The 15,252-nt window shown below is 40.4% G+C and overlaps 1 protein-coding gene across 5 annotated transcripts; it reads left to right on the top strand.

Moving 5' to 3' along the window:
- The first annotated feature begins 282 nt into the window (after nt 1-282).
- RNF146 (ring finger protein 146) lies at nt 283-10,585 on the top strand. Of its 5 annotated transcripts, none has more exons than XM_062572572.1 (4): nt 283-361; nt 1,286-1,377; nt 5,322-5,476; nt 8,822-10,585. In XM_062572572.1, the coding sequence occupies exon 4, from the start codon at nt 8,823-8,825 to the stop codon at nt 9,879-9,881; it is 1,059 nt and encodes a 352-aa protein (XP_062428556.1). In that variant the 5' UTR covers nt 283-361; nt 1,286-1,377; nt 5,322-5,476; nt 8,822; the 3' UTR covers nt 9,882-10,585. The 5 variants fall into 5 exon arrangements, 4 of the variants coding, with proteins under 4 accessions (XP_062428556.1, XP_062428557.1, XP_062428558.1 ...); XM_062572571.1 differs by having other exon boundaries at nt 291-361; nt 1,283-1,377; XM_062572573.1 differs by lacking the exon at nt 1,286-1,377.
- The last annotated feature ends 4,667 nt before the right edge of the window (nt 10,586-15,252 follow it).

The raw sequence follows: 15,252 nt of genomic DNA, 5'->3' as shown, positions 1-15,252 counted from the left end.
TCCCCATGCGCTCACGCCACGTCACAAACGCCCTCCCCCGCCGCGCCCCGCGCCCTTGCCCCGGCCAAGGAGCCGCCGCGGGGGCGGGGCGACGCCGGCGGGGCGGTGTCACGGAGCGGCGTCACGGGAGCGCGCACCGCCCCCTCCCACCCCGCCGCCCGCGCTCCGCGGGACGCGCGGCCCGCCCCCTCCCCCCGCGGCGTCACAGTGGCGCGTTCCGCGCTTCCCCCCCGCTCCCCCCCCCCCCGACGCGTGACGTCGGTGCGTCCCGCTCTCCCGGCGGCGGGGGCCGGAGGCGGCGGCAGGTGGCGGCGGCGGCGGCGCCTGGGAGCGGGCTGAGCGGCGCGAGCCGGCCCGGCGGGTGAGTCCGTGGCGCCGCCGCGTTCCGACGCCAACGGCCGCGCGCGCGCGCGCGCCGGGCAGGAGGGCGCCAGCGGCCGCCCCGCGGCCGATAGCCCGGAGCTGGGGGGCGGCGCTGGCCCCCCCCCCCCGGCTCCTCCGCCGGCGGCGGCGCTCCCCGCTCCGGCGTGGGGAAGGGCGGGCGGGGGCGGATGGCGCTTCCCTCCGCGGGTGGGGAGGCGCCGGCCCTGAACAAAAGGCCCGGGAGCGCGGCGCGGGGGGGGGGGGGGGGGCGGCGGCGGCGCTGAGGAGCCGGCGCCGCCCGCGGGGGCGAGTCGGGGGGGGGGGGGGCGCGTGTTATTGTTTGGGCGCGAGCAGGAGCCGCTCCCGCCCACCCCCCCCCTTGCCCCGGTCACGTGACGGGTGTTCTCGGCCGCGCAGGGCGCCCGGCGCGGCCCCGGGCTCCCCCGTCCGCCCGAGCAGAGCCGGGCCGGGCCGGGCCCGGCGGCGGCGGATCCGCCTCCCCGCGGCGGCGCGCTGTGAGGAGCCGGGAGCCGGCCCCGCTGGGCGCCATGGGGCCGCTCCGCGGCTGCCGAGGAGAGCCTGCCTGCCCTCGCGTGAGCCCCCCGCGTCCCTCGAGCTGCCGCTTGGCCGGGCTCTGGCAGCGAGCGGGGGCGGGGAGGAAGGGCTTGTCCAGGAGACGCTTTTTGGCTGTGACTTTGCTCCAAGAGGGATGACACCCGTAAATCTGTGTAAAATTCCGTACGTGATGTGTGCCGCAGCAAGGCCTTAATTCCCAGGCTTCGTTTTGCTCAATAATAAATAGGTCAGGAGCTCTAGCTCTTAACGTGTTGCAGGATCCTTTCACTAAAATAGCTATGTGCGGTGTTTAAAATAATTTTGCGGCATGTGTTCTCACTCTTGCAAAATGTCATTGCTTTAGCAGGGTTGCTTTCATTATCGTAATGAGCTTTGTTTAACTAGAAGAGAAATCATATGAATATTCTTAAGAGCACAGTAGGAAGCGCATAAAAGGAGGTAAGAGGTGTTTTTTAATGGAAGTGCTTTTGTTTCTTTGTGCTTGATGGTCTGGGCCCTAGTATTTTAATTGCATCCTTTTAGAATATTTAAATGAGACATGAAATAAGTCCCACTTTTGGTGCAATACATATTGTCACCATTGAGAAATTATTATAAAATATTATGTAAATAAGAGTTTTCATACAAACAAGGTAGTGGTGTGTATCACAATGTTCCAAGCTGTGGAATTTCACAATTAATTTTTTTTTTAATCTTAGGATAAGCTTTCTTTTACATGGGCTAGAACTACTGTATGATTTGGTATTGTAGTATGCAAGTATACACAAAATATTTATATGGAGGAGTAGGGAGCAGAGCTTTAAACTGTCTTGCTCATTGGGTTTGTAATACTAACACAATCTTACTACTTTGTTAGCTGCTGTTTCTGTTCTCAGTTGACTACTTACTGTGTTTTTAGAGACTTCCGGGACTAGTTTTATCAAAAACAACCTGTTGTATTGAATATACACTGAAATTGGAATTTTATTCCAGTCTTGATTTATAGTCTTGTGTGGTTAATACTGTGGTTCCTTTCCAGCTGAATTAAAGCACCATTTTTTTTTAGGTGCTGTGATACGGAATTTGTGCTAAGTGAAAGGAAAAGTTACATTCTTTTTGTTTCCTTAAAAATAGGGTGCATCAATTTAGGTGTAATTGAATTGTTGTTTACTTAGAGATGGAACTGCAGTATTCACTAATAGTATGCAGTGTTAAACAATGAACCCCTGGAATTGGTTGGAAAAAAGTCTTTTTATTGGAATTTCCCCCCCACACACACATCCTGTGCATGTAAATCAAGTCTAAAGATGTTCTTTCTTTACTTACCTCTTCTACTTATCTTCTGTTCGTGAAGCATTGATAAGTTGAGACAGATCTATTTCTGTTTGCTTTTCCTACAGGTATTTTGATACACTATCATTTTATTTGAGTGGTAAACTCAGGTTTTGATCTATTACATATATTGAAATATGATATATGATCAAAATTCAGATCCAGTGTTCTAATTGTAGCATAGGAGAAGAAATTCATTTAGAATAAATATGTAGCAATTTTATACCAAAATAATTGACTGTTCTGCACTTCATTTTTTTGTAATTCAATTTCAAATGCATATATAAGGTTTTTTTTAGTTAGCAGATCATGGGCAACTTAATCTCATCACATTCGTAATTTGTGAAGATTTTCTTTGACTGTTTCCTGTTCACTTTTCTGTATCTGTGGAAACTTAATGAGGTTATTTATCTGTTGTGCTATCAAATACCCAGTAACACATTTAAAAAATATCTGATAGGCTCAGGAGCTTAAGCTGATACTATGTTGACAGTAACAGATTTTTCTGATGGCAGGATGATTTCCCTTTTTTAAAAAAATCATTTTCATTCTCTCCTTCTACAGTATTTGTCTGGCTTGTGGTGGCTTGTAAGGAGGGGGGCAGTATTCTGTGATTCTCTTCCTCTGCTGTTGCCTCCACTCTGCCTCCAAGTATTGACGTATGAGTTAGAGAGCTTGCTAAAAAAATAAAAATTATTTATTTACAGATGCTGCTTCACTTTTCTGAACTAATGCTGCAGCTTTGGGGTTTTCAACTCATGGGGAAAAGTAATGAATTTGTGGCAACTATTCTAGAATCATCTGTACAGAGTTGCAGAATTTGAGAAGCTGTCTGTCATTTACTCTAGGATTTAAATAATTATCTTTGGCAAGTAAGAAGCTGTTCTTGTTCGAGTTTACCGGTGTATGTTATGAGGGACTAATTGAGCATTAGTTTGGGAGCAGTTGTTGCCCAGTGATACCAAATTTAATTTCTTGGATGTTGGAGTGGGGTTCTCCTTAGTCTGTTTGTTGAATGAACCTCTTTCAAAAGCAGTGTGTGTGAGGATTCAGGATTTAGCAAGTGTGCATGAAGAAGGGGTTCTTGTGGACTGCTGCAGATAGCATAGCTGCTCATGCGGCATGCTTTTCTTGACACAGAGAAGGCCATTTGCTAAGGATAGCACAACTCTTTACCACTTAACTTTAAAGGAGTAGGAGTTCAGGAAGGGGTGTGTGTATATAGCCACAAGTGTCTTTTATCCTGTTTAGTAAACTTTTCAAGACTGGTTTATTAAATAAATAACAATCTAATGAAATGTAGAGGTTACTTGAAGTCGGTTTGTGAACTAGTTCTTTTTAAGAGCTATACAGCAATTAGAAAGTTTCCGTACTGTAATCCTGTAGTTATACACTAATTGGATTCTTGTAGGTATAATTACATACCTTGAATATGTGCATGCATTTTTATTTCATAAGAAATCTACCAGAGCTGACCCAACTTCATTCTCACATAACACTTGGTTGGGTGATGTGCCACCTCTAATAGTGGATTCTAAGAGACAGTAGATAAAAGGCTTCAAGCAATACCTACAGAAGTAAAAGAAGGCCAGCTTCTAAGATGAAGTAATGAACGCCACACCCAAAACATCAAGCTTGTTGCAACAGTCTCTTTGATCATAGCATACGCAACATCCGGTCTGAATGGATTAGTAAAACCAAAATTCTAAAGTGCTTGCAGCTCTTAATTTTAGAATGATGTGTGAAGAAAGAGAAAGTCACGAGAATAAAGGGGTAAGATTCTTCCCTCATCAAAAAGGTGTTATGACAAATGGATAGGCATGTTAATTTTGCATTTCTTCCTTAGGAACTCTTTTTAAAAATAGCTATGCTGAATGCTACATGGAAGTGAGCTATATAAAAATACTTTGAGCAATGCATCTTACACTGAAGCCATCTGAAAAAGTTTTGTCTGCTGTTATCAGTGATAAATGTTCAATCATTTTATGAACTAGTACAGTACAGAATACTATCATTGTAAATGCTTCATGTTCTCTGAGAGTTATCGTTCCTTGACTTTGCTCTGCTCTGTATGTAAGTCTGAACTATGCACTGTGTTTGTGGTGAAATGATGTAAGTTGAGCAAATTGAAGACTAATAATATAACATTCCCAGATCTGCTTCAGAGCTTTTGTATATGTAACATTTTGCAGCAGTTGGAATTTGTAGTTCAAATTCCTTAAGAATTATCTTGAAAGCTACAGCTCAGAAAAGAGGGAAATACAGATATGACTCATAAGCCCCCCCCCCCCCCCCCCGAGAATTTCTAAATTGCAACTAAGGGTGGCTTTTTTAGGTCACGACTTCCCACTTAAAATGTGAGAATGCAACACTGAAATTTCAGTGGTCCCCTTGCTCTCCTTGACTTCGCAGATTCCTGTTTCCCTCCATTAGATTTATTTAGATATTTGTTAAATTCTTACAAAGTTTCCAGTAATCATTTTGTATTTGTGAAATGAATTAGTTCAGATTCTGGTTGGTAAGAGACATACTGCAAAATGTACAGTGACTGACATTAACTGGTAGTCTGAAGAGGGGTGTAAAATACCACAGTGTGTGTGGAGGCTGAATTGCATCCTTGCCTTCTTATTCAGAGGGTTCTGTTTGAGGCAAGAAACAAGGCTAGATTGGAATGATGTGATATGGACACTTTTATATACAGCTCTAGAAAGCTGTGGTGACTTCTTAAACTCTCTGAATTTAAGAAGCAACTTATCAGAAGTTAAACTAGCATAAACATAACATGCTCCAAACTTGTTTCTCCTTCATTTACATAGTTGTTTTATGAAAATGAGTCATTAACTTACTAATGGGCATCAAAGTGAGGGCCACAACTGGTCATTGTAAAAAAAAAAAAAAAAAGTAAAATCGGAAGTCTGATGGTAATGGTTTTATGCATTGAATATAGACTGCATCAGGTAGATTAAATGATACTAATTTCTCTTCTGTAATAGGAACATGGTATTGTATTTTGCTCACTGCTACCTCTGTTCAACATTGTTGTAATAGTGATATTATTTGCTTTCCATTAGTTTGCAGGGAAGCTGAAACACTGTAGTGTTCCTTTGAGCAGGACAAATAAGGAATGAGCCTGCTGTGGGAAACAGGACCTGCCATCCTAGCTGAATACATCTGAAGAGAGGACACTAGTCCTGTGGCATGCATCAGTAGAAATTATTCAGAAAAAGTAAGCTGCTGCTGTTTTGTTAATGGACTCACGTGTGTCAGCTCCTTGCAAGACTGCATACTTGCAGTTCAGAATTTGACTTGGAGTTTGAAAAATTATTCTCATCTGGAGTGATTTTATGATAATTTACTTTTCTTTCTGAGAGATCTCTTCGAAGTATACTTTGTATGTTGATGAAGGCACTCTAGGCTATACATCTTCAGCATACAAAATGAAATGTTGGAATTAATTAACATTAATTCGTACAAAAATAGAGAAAAATCAAAAGGTGAGATCTGGTGAAAGTGTGACCAGTTCCTTCTCAGTTGGCTTTGGGCTGTGTTAGTGTTAAATTGCAGCATTCAGATGCTCGTTCTTTCCTTATTTATGCCTGAATTGATGATCCAAATATTTTAAATACTATTGTTCTTAAAACTTGTCAATTTTGTTTAGTTCTTAATGCCCTGGAGTTAGAATGAAAGTGCTTCTACAGCCATAACTTAGCAATCCTAATAGTAGTCCTACGTGTTTTGCACACACATGCACACCCACATACACACCCCTAGCTTATAAACAAACTCTTAGAATTAGTTTTGAAACTTAAAAAGGTAAACAGAAAAGGATTAATGAGGCTTTTCCTTTAAATCAACTAAGCCTTCTGTTTTTAAATCTTCAGGTGCCTACTTGCCCTCTATTCTGAACAAAGGCAGTTGCATGTGCTGTTACATTTTAAGATTTTATATTGCTGAGTTGTCCTTGGTTAGAGATGAGGGTTTAGTCTTCCAGCTGTATTCATTTTACATTATAACGTTTTCCTCTAAGTCATTAGGAATTGCTTAGGAATTTCTAGTAGGACTTCTACTCCTTCTTTATTCTTATATGCTACATTGTTGACTTGACCCGATAAGCAATCAAAGAACCCAAATTACTGGTTGAGCTATTGAGCACAGTTCAAAAATTGGCATTTTTTGTGCTTTCAGTGAACAAGTGAGAACTTTCATTCTACTTTTAGTTTACTAAGCTAGCTCATAGAACCAAATTTTGACTTGTTAAAATGAGTTGCATTTTTAGTCCCAGCAGTCTCTGAAATCTTAATTATGACAGACTACCTTGACTATGAAAAGAGTAGCCTTAGAAAGTTTATTCAGGAAGAAGAAGCCTTTTGTAAAAGTGTAGCATGGAAATAGAGATCTCTGTGGCTGTGCCTTTTTGCACAGCGGTATGTCATTATGGGAGCATTTGAAAATTCAGATTCTTTTTTCTCAGCCATGCATAGCACAAGTTAATCAATACATGGATTTTTCTTTCAGCTCTTCTGCTGTGAGATACAGATTGAGTTGTATTCTGGGATATTCTGAAATCTTAATAGCTTTTCTTCCATCCTTTTTTTCTAATAAGTTTTTGGTTATTAAAAAAAAAATAGGTTTTGTGTAAAATTCTGCTTAAAAAAAACAACCTCAGAAGTGTCAGGCTCCCAGACAGCAGTTTATTCAGAACATTGTTAGCGTGGGTCTCACAGATATATATGTGCTGTACAGCAGAAAGATAGTTATCAAGTGGTAATCATGTTTCTGCATCTGGCATGTTGATTTAAAAACAAATCTGTACAGGAGTTCTTAATCTCAGAGAAAGAAATTCAGATAAACTGAAATATAGGTGGACACAATTATGTACTACTTCAGAAAAAAATGTACACTGTAGTGCTTTTAGAAGAATGAGTTGGTAACAGATTGGATTAAGAGATGAGCATTAGTCTTCCAAGAGGAAATCATAGTGATCGATCAGAACAGCAAATAGAAATACATTTGAGTAAATAGCACTTAAATGTGTTGTTGCAAAGATAAATATAGATACTGAAATACAATCTTTTTTTTGAATCCTAGTATGTATTTATAAGATGTCTAAAGCAAGGGAGGCTTTTTCAGTAACACTTTTCCTTGAGATAACAAACTTAACTAGAAGTATAGTGCAACACTGGCACAAGTGGTCCTGGGATGCTGTGGAAACTCCATCCTTAGAGGCTTCAGAAAACTCCACTATAAAAACCTGTAGCGGATCTGATCTCATGTTTGTTGTGGTACCATGTACAGGAGGCGATTGGACTAGATGACCTTCAGAGGTCCCTTCCAGCCCACATTTCTGTGTTAAATTTGTGTGAGCTATTCTTAACTCTCGGTACAATGAAGACTAGCTTAACTGGGAGGTAATTTTGCCTCCCTCCAATGTTCCTTGGAGAAATTTAAAAAAATAATTCTAAAAGACACCTTTTTAGGCCCCAGCCCCCAAAGCCCTTCTTTTCTCTCATTTGGTATCTGCTGTTTGTTTTAGATTGTTAATAAATATAAACATGAAAGGAGAATTCTCACTGAATACACTGTGGAAGATTGCCATAGCTAAAATGTAGTTGAGTAGGCATTTCCATGTTCAGGCTAGAATATTTCAACCATTGAAATGCTACAAACTGCCAAAGGAGTACTGTTCTTCACTTTTTGTTCTGTTCTTATTATAGTCGATTACAAAAATAACCTTTAATGACAGAAATAAAACATGGCCAGAAAAGGTAGAAGGAATGCAGAAAAGGTAGGAGGAAAAACCAATCAAATAGCAGTTGTGTTAAAGTATTTTAATTTCTGTATTCTAATGCCCCTTTTGCTGGACTGGAAGAATTCCTTTTGAGGTGCATTCAGCTCTATCAGGGAATTCACCTGGAAAAAGAAATCTAGGATATCTTTTAAAAAAGCCACCTCAGTTTCCAAATCCAAGTCGTTCTACAGTTCTGGGGTGGTTCTGTGTCCAGTTTGAGGGATAGTATACTGTGCTGGACAGGGAGGAAGAAACAGAAGGTAGCCAAGCACATTCTGCACTATGGAAACCTGGTCTGAGACATAGTTTTAGCAGTACTGTAAACTGTGAAAAGAGATTTTGTTCAATGTTTGCAGGTAGATCCCCTCTTGATCATTTCAGCTGTAGAAGAGTAATAGATGCTTTAAATTCCTTGAGGAGGCTTCAGAGTAGCTGCCTGGCTGAAGCTATCATAGGACCTTTATGCTATGTGAATTTCATTAATCAGCACTACTTCTGAAAAAAATTCCAAAATCTGTTTTCTAACTTGGCATGGCAATGTCTTAAAAATGAAACAGAGATCGTTGACTAGCAAAAGAAAGTCTCCAGATACTCAATTTGATCTTTCAATTCTAGAAACACAATGCTAACCTGCCACTTTTTAAAAAAGTTGACCTTCATAAATGAAACCTTACCTTAATTTAAGGTAAGCATCTTATGTGAGTGGTGATGTCAGAGGTGAGGTATGGTACCAGTTTAGGTTGACACAGTAAACTGATTTAAATCTATTTTGATCCTCTGTAGGATGGCTGGCTGTGGTGAAGTAGATCATTCAATCAACATGCTTCCTACAAACAGGAAGACAAATGAGTCATGTGCTAATGCAACACCTTCCCTGACAGTTCCTGAATGTGCTATCTGTCTGCAAACATGTGTCCATCCAGTAAGTCTGCCTTGTAAGCACGTTTTCTGCTATCTGTGTGTGAAGGGAGCTTCTTGGCTTGGGAAACGATGTGCGCTCTGCCGGCAGGAGATTCCAGAGGATTTTCTTGACAAGCCAACCTTGCTGTCACCTGAAGAACTCAAAGCAGCAAGCAGAGGCAATGGAGAATATGCCTGGTACTATGAAGGTAGAAACGGTTGGTGGCAGTATGATGAACGTACCAGCAGAGAGCTGGAAGATGCCTTTTCCAAAGGTAAAAAGAGCACTGAAATGCTAATTGCTGGGTTTTTATATGTAGCAGATCTTGAAAATATGGTTCAGTATAGGAGAAACGAGCATGGACGTCGCAGGAAAATAAAACGGGACATAATAGATATACCAAAGAAGGGCGTGGCTGGGCTTAGGTTGGACTGTGACGCTAACACTGTCAACCTAGCAAGAGAGAGCTCTGCTGATGGTGCAGACAGTACACCGACTCCAGGGGCTGCAGCTGGACAGCCTCTAGCGTCTGTTTCTGCTAGGCCTCTACCTTCACTAGATGGTCAGCTGATGAGTCCTTCAACGCCATCACCTGATGCAAGCACTTCTTTAGAGAACTCCTTTGCCCAGTTACATATAAATGGAGACAGTATGGCTGAAAGGAGTCATAGGGGAGAAGGAGAGGAAGACCATGAATCATCATCTTCTGGTAGGGTGCCAGCCCCTGACACCTCTGTTGAGGAAACAGAATCGGATGCTAGTAGTGACAGCGAGGATGTGCCTGCTCACCTTCAGCATCGCCCGTCCTCTGCCCAGCAGAGACACTTGAATGCGAACGCAACCCAGTCAGGAGTGGATAGACCTGTAGCAGGGGGAGGGGTGATAAACACGAGTGTAAGATCTAGAAGGCCAGATGGACAGTGCACAGTTACTGAAGTTTAAATCTAGAGCCATGTGATTAAAAAACTCAGTCCTGTATCTGTAAATTTTCTGTCCACATTGGCATTGCACTCGAACCTAGCAGTGTATTTGGTGGGAGGGTGGGGTGAAGGGAAGAAACAGATTTGGCCTGTTTAAGTCTCTTTAACATGTCTCAGCTGGAAGATTCTAACTGTAAGAAACTGGGTTGTCTTGTTAATGGTTTGGAAGCTGCTTAGCAATACCCAGTTTTCTTGACAATGTCTTGTGTTTATTTTGTAGAATTTTCTCTTTGGAGGTATTTGATCCCTTTTTGGCCAATGTATACCTACTGTACAACTTGAATTGTCTTCATTATCTGACTGTTGCATTAAGTGTCTTACTACTTTCTGCATGGATTGATGTATGAAAAAACACTAAAGGAATGTGGGAGCAAACAAGATGTTGGGTGTGAGCAGGATGCTTAATTTAATGTGAGGAAAAATAGATGTGAGTTTGGAGTTAAAATGTTTTTACTAGACAAAGAGCTATCATTTACCTTCCTTCAATGGAAATGTAAAAATGCTGTTAACTTTTGTTGCAAATTTCCTAACTATAATACTCTTCATGGCATTTTCACTGGCTTTGCCATCTAGTCCTCGTAGTTTTGTTTTTGAGGTCTTTCTTGATCTGTCTTGTTTTTGTTACGGAATTTATAATTTAATAAAACTACATTTTATCAGTAATAATCCTGGATATGAGTTGAACTTCATGGGGGAACTTTAATCAAAACTGCCATAAACCAGCTTCCTGTGTTTGCTGAAAGGGAGGGTTATTTTTGCATGGTATCTTGAAATTCTGACATCCCTGTATCACAAACAATACCATAGGAATGTGTGTCTCTGTTGAAATGACATTAGTTGTGGGTTAATGCTTACCCTTTCTCAGCTCAAGAGCTGATCAGCTCACTTTGCACTTAGGGTGGGCAAAAATATCGCACAGAGCCTTAATTTTAACAGCAGAAACATGTTGAAATAAGAGGGTTAAATAATCAAATTTGACCTTATAATGAAAAACACATATATTAAGGACTGCACTACTGTTTATCTGTTCTTCAAAACCAGTGACAGCACAGAAAGGACTTTGTGCATATATTGGAGATGCAACTCCTGCAAAGTGACTTCTGTATATTACAGAATTTTAGAAACCAGTCCTTGAAAAGTACTGCTTGTTTTTTGCCTGTGACCAATTGTTCTACATTTTTCAGATCAAGAAATGGCATGAGTTGATTCCAGGCTTCATTTTTAAAATAAAGCTAATTCAACTGTGAATCTTAATGCACATGTCCCTGAATGAAGATCTGAAGCATTTACATATCTACTATTATCAATAGAAGGTGATAATAGTAGATATGTAAATGCTTTGGATCTTCAAACAAAAGGTGCCATAGATACACAACCATTTGAAGAGAATTAAATGGAGTAATAAATTTTTTTTTTAATTGTGGACTTACACTTCTAAATTTTAAGTCACAGACTTGTTCTTACCAAGATGAAAACTGACATGCCTGTTCTGGGCAGAGCTGTGCATGTTATTGCATTTCTGGTTTTTTCACCCACAGATGAGATAGAAGGAAAATTAGTGGATACAGAGTGGAAAAGAGTGGACAGAAGGAAAACAGCAGCAGAGAAGCTTTTTTTCTTTCTCAGCAAGGAATGGACTTTTGTGATCACATATTTATTATCACATTCCAATTCTGTAATAAGTCAGTAACGTGGATTTTAAAAGGAAAGAGAGAATTGGGAATGTTTTTTCTTCCAGCTATTAGCTTGCTTATTTCTTTCTCTGTTTTGAGTTAGCATGCAGTAGCTCTAATCAGAATCACTATGCTGTAAAAACATTCAGTAAGAACACTTCCTCTATTTACGTACATTTCTCTTAATGCTAAGGCATGTATTGTTAGAAACAAGGTGCCAAATACAAGACTGTGACTTGCCGTACAGATCTTTTCAGGACTTTCAGGCCAAATAATCTACAAGTAATTTCATTGATGATTATCCTTGGGGGGTTCTTGACCAAACTAGAGGGGCAGGCCTCTTTTCAGGTGAGCACCCATGATGCTGCCTTTGGCTCCCGCTAGCTGAATGCAGCTGTGAATTACTAAAATCAGTTAAGGCTTGTAAGAGCTTAATAGCCAGTCATCAGAGTGGCAGATGCATTCTACAGATGAGGTTAGGAAGAAAAATTAACCATTAATTCCTATGTTATATTTAAACCATTACCTTCCGTAGGAAACTTTTTTCCGGTCAAAAATTTTAACCAAGCTACAGCCACTCTGGAGCTGAATGTAAAGGGAAAAGGATGCTAAAATAGTATAAATTTGTACCACATCTCTTCAGTTTCAAAAGAAAGCCACAAACGTAGACATCCCATCTCATGGTAAATGATCATATTACAAACCCAGTGTTAGTAAGAATATCCAGTTGCCCATTTTGTAAGTAAGTATGCTTATGTTAAAGGATAGGCAACAGCAAGTATGATAAAGTATCCATATTGCTAAAAGTGATCCCTAGGGTGACAGTATCCAACATTTAAGTGTTTGGCTGAGCGGCTACAACCTGATTAAGCATGCAGGCTGTCCCAATACACAAAAGGAAGGGAACAAGGTAGGCATTTTGGAATATAATATTAAGCCTAGTTTGCTAAGGAGAGAGCTGTCAAACTATTCCTTAGGGCATGTGGAGACCAGCACTCAATTAGGAGTGCTTACCAATTTTGAACACAAGTTTCTAATTTCTTTTGTGCATTTGGTTCCCATTTGTCTGTTTTTTAGGTCATTTCCAAAAGAGGGAAAACGATACGACTCTTGTACTCATTTTTTAATAACGCTAAAATACCTGTCAGCTACAGGTTAGAGTTGTTTGTTGGTTTAAAATGATAAGCAACTGTTCCATTAAATGAAGAATTTAGGTTTGAAACAGAAAAAAAGAATTCCATTTTATGTGACTCAGTCTGAAGCCCTCATGTGTTAGCAATCATGATAACTTAGTTGGGCTGGTTTTCATACAAAAGGCTATACTTGTTTTTAAAACAGAAAAAAGAACATGCTATGCCTATGTGAACGGAACACCGCATTAAACTGCTCACAAAATCTTAGAACAACTATATTCCTCAGAATATAGTATAAGCTATGTTTCTGTGTATCTGTGGTTCCAACAGACTAGAGGGCGAAATGAATTTCTGTAGTTTTCTGAAAATGTCCTACACATTCCTAGCACTAAGTATTTGTGCTTTTCTTAGACTCAGACATTGGCCTTCGATGCAAGAGAGGATGGCTGGGTAAATACATTTGCTGAAATGAGAAGCAAGCTCATTGTCTATAAACCAAAATGGAAAGAGGTCCTCAATAGATTTATATACTGCATTTCACTTACTGTCAGCACAGGTCTAGCTCAAAAAGTTTAAGTACAACAGACTTTTTTCTCTTACAATTTAATTTCTTTCAAATTTGCATCACCCAGTGCACAGGATATCATAAATAGGTCATTTACTCTGATACCTGAAAAAAAATGATTTAAGGGTCTCACTCAGGTTCTAGGCAATCTTCACACCCATTTAAGAAATGCAATCACAATATCTGATGGCAAATTTATTCCTGTTAGTTAAGGTAACGCTTAACTAGTTGCAATTTAAAAACACAATTTTGGTGGCTAATGACAATGTGATGCGTTTATTGCTTCAAAAAGCTGAGTAGGGTTTGGACAAGCTGAGTAGGGTTTGAGTAAGTTTGGACTGCAGCAAAGAAGTTTCAACAACGTTGGCAGTCCAGAGTCCCTTGTGAATCTTTATGGTCTTCATGAAAAGTGAAACAGTTTCAATATAAACAGTCCAGTAAGCCCTACTATGTTAGATTAAAGGATCCTTACTTGGGAAATCTTGTGCTTGAAACTCTCTAGAGTACAGGAAAGAATCATCCAGCAGCAGAGGGAACTGAATGAGGTTTCCCAACAACTGAGCTATTGGATAAAAAAGGGCAAGGGGATACAAAACAGATCAGTACTCTCTCATCCTCCCATTTCTCTTCTTTAAATTGAAAATAAAAATTGACCTTTATTTTGGGGAGATATAAATCTGAAGTTTCCCTCTAGCAGCAAGTTCAAATGTGAAGGCAGAAACAAAACAGAACAGCACAATCTCCTTATCCTCAGTAAGGTGCCAGCTCAAAACACATCCCTCTTCAGTATTCTTTTGATTGGTTCTGGCTATACATACTCCCATTGTGAAAACCATATAGTGAAATACTCCCAGCAGAGCACAGCATCTGCTTTGAAACAAAAGAATCTAACAGACAATGCAGAACCTAAATCCCTTATTAATCTGGCACAAGATCCTCGAACATATGTATAGTTACCACGCTGTTTAAAGCTGAGGAATCCTGCCATACTGTAGAAACTATAATACAGATTTCCATCTAAGGAATCACCTCCCTTTTCTAAGGGATCTTGTACCCTGTAGCCTTCCCTACAGTTAGTTATGTCTGGTCAGAGCGTGAGAAAGCCTGTCAGCGCCAAATAGCGTAGTTCCCTAGTGAACACACTCCCTGGGGTACATGAGTCCTGGGCTCAGATCTCAAGCCCGTCTGATTTAGACACAATTGTTCTAAATCAACAGCACAGGAAACTCAGCCATGAATATGTCTATATATATATATATTTTTTGAATTACACACCACAGCCTTCTAAGATTTCAGCAAGATCCTGAGAAAAGAAATCAGGTCAGCACCTTTGCATCTGCCTAGCAGCACAGATCCAGATTATAGGAATACGCATATGTATATGGGGTTAGATTGCATCTGGTTCCTAGATCAACAAGTAGACATCTAAATACATTTAAGAATCTGGATCCAAATCAGTGAATGAAGGGTATAAAAGCCTCAATGCATTAGAGCTGCTTTTATAAAAATCAGCATTAAAATCAAAATCCTTAGTTACTTTATCAGCAATTACAGCAAGAATTGACTGAAGATGGAAAAAGTCAAAAGTAGCATCAGTTATTGTTCCATCAAAGCTGCTTTAAGACACTGGCCACATGTTGGAGAACTCTCATTTTGCAGCTTTAGATGCACCTGTTTTGCAAATAAAACTCTGCTCTCAAGCAATTCATTTCCACACCAATTACAAAAACAAAATTAACTCCAAAGAAAATAATCTTTGGCCTCATTCCAAAAGAATTATAGTTCCATTCTCAGCACAGTATTTACCTTTACATACTAATTTCACTAATCTCCATTCAATGAGTGATTAGAACACTAAAGAATCTGCTGAGGATTTCTTTGTGGTCGCACACCAAATACATCTGCCATATGCGAAACATGGGAATGTTATTACCAGTTTAAATGAACAAGTTCTTAAATGAA

This window comes from Rhea pennata, chromosome 3, assembly GCF_028389875.1.
Source record: "Rhea pennata isolate bPtePen1 chromosome 3, bPtePen1.pri, whole genome shotgun sequence".
Taxonomy (NCBI): Eukaryota; Metazoa; Chordata; class Aves; order Rheiformes; family Rheidae; genus Rhea; species Rhea pennata.
Note: the sequence above shows the minus strand (reverse complement) of the source record. Positions and strands in the feature narration are given on the sequence as shown.